Source organism: Rhinatrema bivittatum, chromosome 2, assembly GCF_901001135.1.
Source record: "Rhinatrema bivittatum chromosome 2, aRhiBiv1.1, whole genome shotgun sequence".
Lineage (NCBI taxonomy): Eukaryota > Metazoa > Chordata > Amphibia > Gymnophiona > Rhinatrematidae > Rhinatrema > Rhinatrema bivittatum.
The window spans coordinates 298,085,324-298,097,565 of NC_042616.1; the positions used below are offsets into that span (position 1 = coordinate 298,085,324).

Consider the following 12,242-nt stretch of genomic DNA (forward strand, 5'->3'; position numbering starts at 1 on the left):
GACTGCATTTCTTCTACCGTTGACTTTAATGTCAAATGAAAAAAGAAAAACAAATGAAAGGAAAAAACAACATATCTGCGGCTCTAAAAAGGGAGCCCATCCATAATTGACAGAGGCAACTTCAAACTGCAGGAAAAAAGGACTCCAAAGAAGGAATAGAGGCCTATAGCATCCACAGGAGGTCAGAGTGTGCCTTCCCCCAGCTATGCAGAATTACAAGAGGGGGCAGAGTAAGCAGGAAGCAGTGCTGCTGCTTCCCTGGATCACGGTGGTAAAGAAGAAGAAAACAAACACTCCTGCGGCTCAGTTTTAAAAATGGCAGCTTTGGAGAGCTGCTACTGCTGCTGGGAAGCTCCTGCAGGTGTCCAGCAGCCTTGGGAAAGTCCCTGGCACTGCAACAGAGTAGAGCTCACATTTTCACTGACATCAGCGTGTCATCACACCTAGGTCATGGAGCCTGTTTGAATAAGATAGTTTTAAAAATGGTAAATAAATAAATAATAATAATTTCAGGGGACATGTCGTTGAAGGTTAGGGGATCTCTGGCCTAGCCTGGTGGAGTTTGGAAGACTTGAGAAAAAAGAAAAGGTGGTGATTGCAGCATCAGCAGAAGGAAAATTAAAATAAGATTAAAAGACAGAGAAACATAACATTTATTTATTTATTTATTCCATTTCACATTCCGCCAAGGCAAGGGGGCACCGGTGGAACTGTTTGGGACTCCCAAGGGAGCTCTTATTAGAAAGATAAAATTAGAGGAAGTCTGTTCAGAGCACCAGAAACGAACTCTGGATATAAAAGATATAAAAAATGGGACAAAATAAATGGCAAATTCAGCTGGGGAAACACTTTGCCACCTCTAGGATACTTAGAACATTCTTAGAGGCAAATGAAATTATTAGAGAACAAATAATTATTTAAAATGACTCCAAGCCTGTCAGTCAGTCCTGTTGGGACTTCAGAATCACTGATTTACTATGCCAAATTGATTTCTGGATATTATCAAAGAGAGATTTGTATTATGTGCCATATTCCATGTTTGAACTGTTTTATTAGTAAAGTTGTGATAGAACGTCACCACTAGTTCTCCACCAAATCACTCCAAAAAACCACCAAGCAGACACTCAAATTGTTGTTAAATAGCGGGTAACAAAAAGTAAGTCCAAAAAAACAGCACACAAAAAATAAATTCTGTTTCTTTCCTTAACACGCCACTGAATTCCCCAAAATAATCAGCTCTTATGGGCAGACAGCAAATTTATTTTTGCTGGAAAATTTATGAAGTCCTGATACAGGGATGAAATAAGCCCTTAAGTTAGTACTTCTTTCCATTGTCTTGAAATGATTATTTATATTTTGTCTTTTTCTCTTTTTGCTTTTAGATTTCAGATATTGAGAGTAGGATTTCAGCTCTTACTCTTGCAGGTTTAAATGTTACTCCATGTATTCGTCTGACAAGAAAACGGGATCAAATGCAAGTGAATCAGGTATAACAGACACCACTGATATACAAATTTATTATTGATGTTGAAGTGCTGAATTCAAATATATCAATTAAACTAGCTGATTGGCTACTGTTTCCATGATATTTAAGTGTTTTCATTTTACATCTATGTCTATTGCATAGATAATGCGTAGATAGGTCAATTTTAATCATAAATTGTAAACTTAGATCGTTTAGTGTATATATGGTTGCATATTTCACCTGTCCTGTTTATGTAACACTTAAATAAAAATTATGGACCTCATTTACTAAGCTTTTCTCCCATAGAAACAGAATGGGAGAAAAGCGTTTGTAAATCAGGCCCTAAATCAACAAAAGGATAATAGAAATAAAATTTACTATGAAACAAAAGGCCAAAAACTATTTTATATATATACATAGATAGATACAGTAGGTAGATAGTTTAGTCTTTATTCCGTAGCTTCTCAGCTCTTCTTGGCTTGTCTCTTGTATTCATTAAATGGAACATCTCTTGTCACTGTCCAGCAATAGTCTGCAAGCATCGGGGGGGTTCCATTTGCCCTGATACTGGTTTTCCATTGCTGCAATGTCCTGGTGAAAAGCGTGCCATGCTCATCGCTCACTGCTCTGCAGTTTGATGGAAAAAAATCTAGATGAGAGTGCAAAAAATGTATCTTTAGTGACAAGTTGTAGCCAAGGCGTTTGGATGCCTTGAGGAGGTTTTTTATCAACTCCTTGTAGTTGTCCGCCTTGTTGCTCCCAAGATAATTTGTTACCACAAATTGGAAAACCTTTCCTTGCCATGCAATGCACAGTTAAATGCATCATTTCAGGTTTAATTTAAGATCCTTTCCCTTTTTAATGAACTTATCCTTCATAATTCCCAAGTCAAAAGTCATATATACTGACCCTGTAGCATATTTTGAAAACTAAAGCCAATTTTTAAGCATCATTTTCATTGTCAGTGACCAAGATTTAGTAAAGTTTGACCATATTCATTTTGAAAGCATTTTAGCTATAGACCACACTCTCTTGTGTAAGAGTACTAGAATATTCTTGAGAAAATAAGCTATTTTGTTTTATCAAATTGTAATGCTTATAATTTGTTTGTAGATGCAAACCATAGACACATCAAGGCAGCAGCGAAGAAAACTACCAGCACCACCATTGCAAGGTTTGTAAAAATTTTTAAAAACCCTAATTTTCAAAAAGAGATCCCTGGAACATTACACTTGTTAAGCTCTATTCTGACTGGTAAGCACCATTAGTCCAGAGCAATGGTTCCCAAACCTGTCCTGGAGAACCCCCAGCCAGTCAGGTTTTCAGGATATCTGCAGTGAGATACATACAACGGAGGCCATGCATGCAAATACTGTATACCTCATTCATATTCATTGTATATCCTGAAACATTGACTGGCTGGTTCTAGATATACTCATACCTATTAGCAGATATAGGGTCCTGCTTACCATCTGTTTTTTCAGTAGTCATCAACAGAGTCATTTTTAGCAGCTCACATACGAACAGCCCACAGCCTGCAGGCTTTAACCCACATTTTCAAAGCGGGCTTATACACATAAATTCACTTTGAAAATACCCATGTTCTACATATGTGCAGAATGTACAGCTGCACCCGAGCAAGTGTACCTGCACAGAAACATAGAAATGTGATGGCAGAAAAAAAACATACGGCCCATCTAACCTGCCCATGCACCCAACCTCCTGCATTGCTTATTTACGTGCATGCTTTTGAAAATCGGAAGTGCAAGTGTGAGTGCTTCTCCTGCCCCAACTCTGCCCCTCCCCCCCACCCAAGAACGCCTACCGCATGTGCAGGAAAAGTGCGCACGTAAACAAGTTATGCACGTACCCTTCCCCGCACTGCCCCCTGGATGATTTTTCAAACACTGATTTGGTTTATGTGTGTAAATCCCCTTTTGGAATTTACTCCCCTAAAAACCAGATTGGAGTAGCACAAGTTGTATCCTTTCCGAGTTGTCATGAAAGGATAAAAAAGCTTTATAAAATATGATCTTTAAAATGTTTGTCCATTATTTGTTTGCACTGTTCATACAGGGGCGGATTTTCAAAGGCCCGCGCGCGCCGGCTCGCCTATTTTGCATAGGCCGCCGGCGCGCGTAAAGCCCCGGGACGCGCGTAAGTCTCGGGGCTTCCTGTCGGGGGCTTCCTGTCGGGCGCGTATCTTATAAAATCAGGCGTACTTTTGTTTGCGCCTGCTGCGCGAACAAAAGTACGCGCTCGCGCAACTTTTTAAAATCTGCCCCACAACGTTTTAGACTGATATAGCTGGAATCCTCAGTTCAATTTAAAATGAACAGCACAACTCTGCAAGTATCCCTTTATTTATTTATTTATTTATTTATTTATTTATTTGGCATTTTTATATACCGGGATTCATGCGGAATTTGCATATCAGCTCGGTTTACATTGTAACTGAAAAAGACATGCATGAAGAGTGCAAGTTACATAGAACAGGGTCTTAAAAACTTGAACAGAATACATGGGTAAAATAACTTATAACATAATAGATGATGGAGAAACTGAAAATTATCTTAATTGTAATGTGTTATGTTTCAAGCTTGGTTTGAGAGTCTTTGGATAGATTATTTGCTAGTGCGTAGGCGTTGATGTGACTTATTATCATGATTAGAACGCTTGTTCGAATAGCTAGGTTTTTAGTCTCTTTTTGAAGTTGATTGGGCAATGTTCTGACCGGAGAAAAGAAGGTAGGGAGTTCCAGATTGATGGACCTGCTGAAGACAAGGCACGTTTGCTTAGCGAAGTTTTGACGTGTGTTGTTTGGAGAGTGTTTTTGTAAGCTGTTCTCATTGAATCTTTATCTGATTCTCAAGGGGCTATATGAAAAAGTAACTCTTCAGTTTCCAGACATAATCACTCATTGTCTTCTCGGCAGAGATTGTTAATTAGTACCAGATATAATATTGGTTTAATGATATGTACACCAATCTTTTGGGAACTTAACTAAGATAACCAGCTTATTTCATATAGATTGTTGAATGCTTGTCAGGTGGTATTTATGTTTGATCACTCACTATCAACTTTGGAAAGTCCATCTGAACTGATAGAAATGAACAGTTTTGCATCTCTGTGTCAATCACCTAAGTCATCGAGTTTATAATAATAGTAACGACTTTGATGACAGGCATTTCCAATGTGTTAATAGCTTGACACAAGCTTTTGTCATTTCCATGACCTGCTTCATCAGTCATTAACACTTAATAATTGAGACATTGATTCATGTGCAAAATCTTCCCCATCCCGTGAAATTTGCAGTCCCATGGAATCGCCACAGAAGACCATAAAGCCAGGTCCACACTAGTCTACTCAGAGAGTGAAGGCCAAGGCCTTCTGTACCGTGGCGGCGTTTGCAGCCACTGCTGCTGCCAAACTCCTTCCTGATTTGTTCCCCATATGTGCATTGATTATGTGGCAGGAGGAGAGCAGCAGCACATTGATCAGCATCGTCCTCTACCAGCTGAGCCCAACTGCTGCTTTCAACTGCGGAACACGAAACAACATCCTGCGGCTGAATGCCATGGTCAAGCCCAGCTGGCAGAGGAGTAGAACATGGCCCGTCGTGCTGTCTCTCTCCTCCCTCTCCTTGCAGTCACCAGCATTGGCAGAGTGGGGGAAGGAAGTTACGATATCAGAGGCTGGAGGTGCAGGGGAGATAGGATGATTGTTTGAAACAGGGGAGAAATGGGATAAGGGAAAGAAGAGATGGTAATTGGGAGGTTATGTGAAACAGGAGAGACTGGAGCAGGGGGATAAGGGAAAGAGGAGATAGGGAGTGGTCTGTGAATCAGCAAAGTGGAGAGATGGGGAAGAGAAAGAGGAGATAGGTTTGTGTAAGATGGGAAAGGTTGGCGCAGGGGGATAAGAGGAAGAGGAGATGGGGTGTTCTGTGAAACGGGGGGAGGCGGAAAGGTGAATATGGGAAAGAGGAATGGGAGTTTGTGTAATAGGGGATGGGTTTGTTATAGAGAGGTTGGAGGAGCTATGAGAAAGGGGCTTGGAAATTGGGTGTGTGGTGAAGAGGCTGGAGGGAGGTGTGTGAAAAGGCACTAGGGAGATCGGGAGTGTGTGATGCGGACTGAGGAATCATGGGGTATGTTATGGAGGACTGGTGAAGGGTGGATGTGTGTGTGTATATGTATGGTGGGTAGGAGGGATGGGTGGAGTGGGTGGGGTGTGGAGAGGAAAGGAGAGAGAGAGTATGGGATGGGAAGAAGGGAAGAGAGGGGTGGGTAGGGGCCAGAGATTGGGATGTGAGGGGAAGCAGGGATGGAGCCAGGGGATGAATACTTCCCTCTCCTCTCTCTAGATTTCCTCTCCCCCCCTCCCCCCCCCACCAACATCTCAGGATCACTCTCCCCTCCTGTTCTCTCTCATCCCCCATCGTTCCTCTTTTCTTCTCTACTCCATCCCAATCTTCCACCCCATCCTAATATTTCCTCCTCCCTCTCCACCCCATCTTTAATTCTTCCTTTCTTCCTACTTCCACATGCCTGATCCTTCCTCCTTCCCATTCCTGATCCTCTTCCCGCCTCTCCTGTCATTCAATTTTCATATCCTTCCTGATTCCCCCATCTTCTTCTCACTTTGTGCCTCCTTAACTTATCCCTCTCCCCTCCTACCTACAATCTTGTCTTCATTTCCTTCCTCTGCGATCCCCTTTCCATTTTCTGAAATAATTTCTGTCCCCATTTCCAAATCCTTTCTCCTCCTTCCTCACTAGCCCCAATCACCGAAATCTCTTTCCCTCTAATAAAGAACTAGATAAATTAACTGGACACAGAAATGTGTGTTTATATAAAGTAAAATAAATAAATAAATTTTAAATATGTAAATATATGCACAATTCTGTAAAGCTGACATATAATTGCTACAAATTTTTAAAAATCTGCCACAGAATTTTCTAACTTTTGCCATAGAATCTTGAAAAATCTGCCACAGGAAACCTGGGGCACTGATTGCAATCAGTTGTACAATTGTATGGCTATAGGCCTTCAACAGTTCTCCTATCTCTTTTTCATCCCTATGATGTAATATCATAAGATTGCAACTGTGTGTTGCTGTTGTATCTCTGTATTTAAAACATTGATGGCAGTCTCACTGAAGTGAGTTTTAAGGTATAAGTTTGTTACTGTTTCAAAGCTGAACTTCTAAGCACCAATGCTTTCATCAGACTTCAGCTCTTGCTAATGTTCCATTCATGGTTTTTTTTTGAGCGTTCAGTCACCCCAGCCAGTCACAGATACTGAAAATTTGGAAAATCAATTGGTAATTGCAGTGTAGGAATTGTTGAGTAAAATTGTTGGTTGGAAAATATCAACTTGTTATTTATTTATTTATTTATTTAGCAGCTTTTCTATACCGATATTCATGGGTACATCATATCGGTTTACATATAACTGAAAGGAAAATACAAAAATAGGGACGGGGAAGGTGGAGCAGAGGGGGTGAAACAACGAGAATATATACACATTTACTGTTGGCTTCTTTGTCGGTGATAGGAAGGGGGGCTGATTTGGTGAGGTCTGCCACATATAAAAATAGGGCTTTTTGCATTATACTGGTAGTCATGGATGTTTGCAGCGTAATAGTCTCGTTTAGTCTGGAGAGTGGAAAGTCTGTAGTTGTGAAGAACGGATTTATAAATGACTGAGTGCTTTGGGGTGGGGTTTTTGCGCCAAATTCTCTCTTTAATTCTGAGATCGTTTTTCAATTTTTTAAATTCAGGGGTGTACCAGGGTTTTCTTGTTGTGTGCATATGATGTATCTCTTTGCTGATGAGAGGGCATATCTCGTTGGCAATATTGGTGGTGAGGTTATTCCAGGAAGAGAGTGCTGCATCAGGGTTGGAGAGGTCTAGGTTGTTAAGGGAGTTAGAGAGGGAGGAGATCAATTCATCTGTAGAGCAGGGTTTTCTAAAGTATATGGTGTTACTGTGAGTGGGGGTGTGTGTGGTGGAGGGCTTTATCGAGAAGAGTGCCTTTATCGAGAAGAGTCCCTTGGTCAGACCATTCCCTTGATAAGGGAATGGTCTGACCAAGGGACAGGTGTACAAACGGGTGAGTAGGGGGAGTGAATATGGGAATTGACAAAAATAAGGTCAAGGGTATGGCCTGCTTTGTGAGTGGGGGATGTGATAAGTTGTGTGAAATCAAGGGTATATAGAGAGTTGAGGAAGGTCTCACAGGAGGAGGTATTGGGGATAGAATCCACATGGAGATTGAAGTCTCCTAAAATGACAGCAGGAGTGTCTATATTGATGTTGTCAGAGATAAATTCAATGAGGGGGGATGGGTTGTGTTCCAATAGGCCGGGTGGGGTATAGATGAAGCAAATTTGTAGCTCTTGGGATTTGAATAAGCTGATTTCAAATCGGGGGGGGGGGGGCATTGATGTTTAATGGTCTAAGTTTGAGGCACTTTTTACTTGCTAGGAGGCGACCACCACCTCTTTTGTTTGGCCTAGGAATGGAGAATATATCATAGGTCTGTGTGGGGAGCTGATTTAGGAAGACAGTGTCAGTGTGCTTATAATCCAGTAGACGTCACTGTAGCAAGAACTGAAGTTTTGACTGGTGCTGTTGCTCACAAGTTTCATACGTACTCCAATTTATCTGTCTTTCCCAGTGTTGCTGTGCATCCAAAGTAGTTTATGCAACTGCAAATAAACTATTTTGTATATCTACTAAGGAGGCTTTCTACACACCCTAGGATATTGGCTCCTTTTCAGCCTACTTTAAAAAGGAAAAAAGAAAGCTTGTGAGATTGCTATATTTGTGTGTGTGTGTGTGTGTCTGTGAGTATGATGAAAATACAAATAAAAAACCAAATCATGATCTTGCAAAAAAGCAAACATCACAAATAAGGTGGTCCTACGTGCCTCATCCACCATTATTGATTCCAAAATTGTGGAAATATCCAAAAACAGGCCCAGCTTGTCTCCTGTTTCCAGCCTCTATCCCTCTTCTACAAGGAAGAAAAAGACCTTACAAATGGGGGACATTGCTTCTTGTGAAATACCAAGTACATCCCACATATAAGATTTAAATAACTCAGCTGGAGATATCATAGGTACAACAGGAAAATTCAGTAAACACAAATATTAAAGTTCGCCCAGTATTTTCTAAATTCTAAATCCTGCAATGATTCACAATCTTATCCTGCACCAAAGAAGATTGTACAGATGATAACTTATCCATAGTTTATTTCAAACTCTGTCTTTTGAGACTGCCACCAGTGAATCTTTCTAAGACTGTACCCATCTGTAGATATCATTAGTAGTAACCATTAGAGAAGAAAGAGACTGTTCCACAGAAGAGAGAATCATCCAGATACTGCCCAGTGTGATAGGAGAAGACCTGGGCATCCAGGGCCTAACCACTGAGCATCAGCAAATCCACCTTGATGCTGGAAGGAGTCCACAGTAACTGAAAAAGAAAGTACTCTATCAACAGGCAGCATTCACACTCGTCCATACTCCAGGTCTCTCCTCCATTCTCCACCTGTTTCTGGCTCCAGACTCCACCCCTGCTAACTTCTTCAAAAGACATCTCTTTGACTATTGCCACACCTCCAGCACCTCCATCCGAGCCATCTCTGGCAGGATTAGAAGCATTCATCAGCTATGACAACATGGAGAATGCTTAATAATAGAGAGGATCTCTGGATTTAACAAAACATCTGCATCCACCAATAGCCACTGCACTGCTCCCTCAAATGCAGCAGCAACAAGGTCAGCATCTGATAAAGAATGAGCAACTTGAAAGAGCTCCAGGATTGTTCTTTGTTGCATCGGGGTAGACTGCAGGTGAGTAGGGGGAACTGTCCCAAAACATCCCCTTCCACCTGAGTGTTATAAGAAACAGAAAAAGAAAATTCAAACAAGCAATACAGGATCTCCCCTCAGTGCATCCTTTCACAATGCCATTGTAAACTACTAGGGAAGAAATCCTGGTGAATAATCTTTAAATTCACACCCCAAACCTCCACCTCAGCTAATTTTGTGTAAGACTACCTAATAGAAACATAGACATTATGGCAGAAAAGGACCTTATAGTAGTATCTGCTATGCCATGCACGTTACCCCATGTTTCTCTTAAGGGTAGCAACTACTGCTCTGTGCAGGTATCCCTGAGTCTTATGATAACCCATAAAAATGTACTGTTAGCAATATTTTTACTGGGTGATGAGCCTTCCTGAAAATTCACGTGCTTTGCTTATAGACTTGGCCGTAGAAGTAGTCCTGTAGTTTTTTCCCCATGTCTGCACATCAGTTCCCCATAATCACAAAAATTGGGGCCCTCGTTGGTCGCTGTATGAATCCAATTCCCCTTTTCCCCCTGCCGTAGATGCAGAGAGCAATGATGGAGCTGCATTAATAGAATCAAGGCTTATTGGTTAAGGGTAATAACAACCACACCAGCAGGTTACCCCAATGCTTATCACTTCCCCAGACCATAAAAGTTGAGGCCCTCATTGGCTGTTGTCTGAATTCAATTCCCCTTTTCCCCTTGCTGTTCATGCAGAGAACATTGATGGAGTTGCATTCACAGTATCAAGGCTTATTGGTTAAAGGTAGTAACCACCACATCAGCAAGTTACCCCCATGCACTCTTTTCTTCATTTCCATCCTTTAGCTTTAGGGATCCACAGTATTTATCCCATGATCTTTTGAATTCTTTCACTGTTTTGTTCTTCATTACCTCCTCTGGAAGCGCATTCCAGGCACCAATCACCTTCTCTGTGAAAAATAATTTTCTGATGTTGGTTCTGAGATGTCCTCCCTGGACATTCCTTGTTTATCTCAAGGTCCGACCATACACTAAATATAAAAAAAAGTAACCACACTGTTGGGATCAAAAAATAAGAATTTGCCCAGATTTATTAATAAAGCTACCTAACAATAAAAAATATTTCATAAAAGCAGACAAGATATATCATCATACATCTTTATAACTTTTTTCAGTGACCCCCAGTTTGATTTAAAATCTTGTCACTAGCCATGACAATTCCATACTATTTTCTCAGCAACTCCCATAAGGTAATTTTTGGTATTCTATTACTCTAAACTTGTGACTACCTTCTAAATGTGTGATCAGCATTGTTTTAAAATAGGAAAACAACATTTACAAATCCTACCCTTCATGAACATTTCTCACCCACAAGCTGGAAACTGGGAATTTCCAGTGGCCGTCTGTCTTTTTCCAGATGTCTTGAAGTTCTCTCATGTGGGTCTCCCTCTCTGCATTGGATGATAAGGCTGGTATTCTAGATACTATAACATTGCTATTAGTCTTTGCTATGAATCTGTCTTACTACTGGCATGGATAAAAGGGGAGGTGAAAGAAGCTATTTTAGCCAAAAGATCTTCATTCAAAAATTGGAAGAAGGATCTGACAGAAGAAAATAGGATAATGCATAAGCGTTGGCAAGTTAAATGTAAGACATTGATAAGATAGGCTAAGAGAAAAGTTGAAAAGAAGTTGGCCATAGAGGCAAAAACTCACAGTAAAAACTTTTTAAAATATATCCGAAGCAGAAAGCCTGTGAGGGAGTCAGTTGGACCGTTAGATGATTGAAGGGTTAAAGGGGCACTTAGAGAAGATAAGGCCATCATGGAAAGATTAAATGATTTCTTTGCTTCAGTGTTTACTAAAGAGTATGTTGGGGAGATACCCGTTCTGGAGAAGGTTTTCATGGGTAATAATTCAGATGGACTGAACCAAATCACGGTGAACCTAGAAGATGTGGTAGGCCTGATTGATAAACTGAAGAGTAGTAAATAACCTGGGATGGTATACACCCCAGGGTTCTAAAGGAACTCAAAAATTAAATTTCAGACCTATTAGTAAAAATGTGTAACCTATCATTAAAATCATCCATTGTACCTGAAGATTGGAGAATAGCTAATGTAACCCCAATATTTAAAAAGGGCTCCACAGGGCGATCTGGGAAACTACAGACCGGTTAGCCTTACTTCAGTGCCAGGAAAACTAGTGGAAAGTGTTCTAAGCATCAAAATCTCAGAACATATCGAAAGACATGGTTTAATGGAACAAAGTCAGCATGGCTTTACCCAAGGCAAGTCTTGCCTCACAAATCTTCACTTTTTTTAAGGAGTTAATAAACATGTGGATAAAGGTGAACCGGTAGATGTAGTGTACTTGAATTTTCAGAAGGCATTTGATAAAGTTCCTCTTGAGAGGCTTCTAGGAAAAGTAAAAGGTCATGGTATAGGTGGCAATGTCCTTTCGTGGATTGCAAACTGGCTAGAGGACGGGAAACAGAGAGTAGAATTGGATGGACAATTTTCTCAGTGGAGGGGAGTGGGCAGTGGAGTGCCTCAGGGATCTGCATTGGGACCCTTGCTTTTCTTTTTTTTTTTTTAATTCTTTATTTATTCTCAAAAAATTACAACAAATAAAACAACTGAAATTAAACTGAGAATGATATACTTGTAAACAAAATCGAATAATGTAGCAATTTAAACAAAAAAATCAGCAAAAATATCATTACTCAGTAAATAAGGAAACAAGTGAAAAATATTACTATCTGAACGGAACTTAAGCAAATTTGCATTATTTAGATCCTTCTTTATACACTATTCCGGTCATTATTATGCAAGAAGGTTCTTAAGACCTGTAGGATCAGTGAATACATAGTTATTTCCATTCAGTTTTACAATACATTTGCATGGGTATTTCAAATTAAAATAACCTCCT

At 40.4% G+C, this 12,242-nt stretch overlaps 1 protein-coding gene across 6 annotated transcripts in view; it reads left to right on the plus strand.

The window, feature by feature from the left end:
* The window catches only part of MYRIP (myosin VIIA and Rab interacting protein), a 627,821-nt gene that overhangs the window by 571,288 nt on the left and 44,291 nt on the right, over positions 1-12,242 (plus strand). For all 6 annotated transcript variants that reach the window (XM_029589668.1, XM_029589670.1, XM_029589666.1 and 3 more), the window contains exons 14-15: positions 1,383-1,487; positions 2,579-2,639. In XM_029589668.1, coding sequence (XP_029445528.1) covers positions 1,383-1,487; positions 2,579-2,639 — 166 coding nt within the window. The remainder of the gene's footprint in view (positions 1-1,382; positions 1,488-2,578; positions 2,640-12,242) is intronic.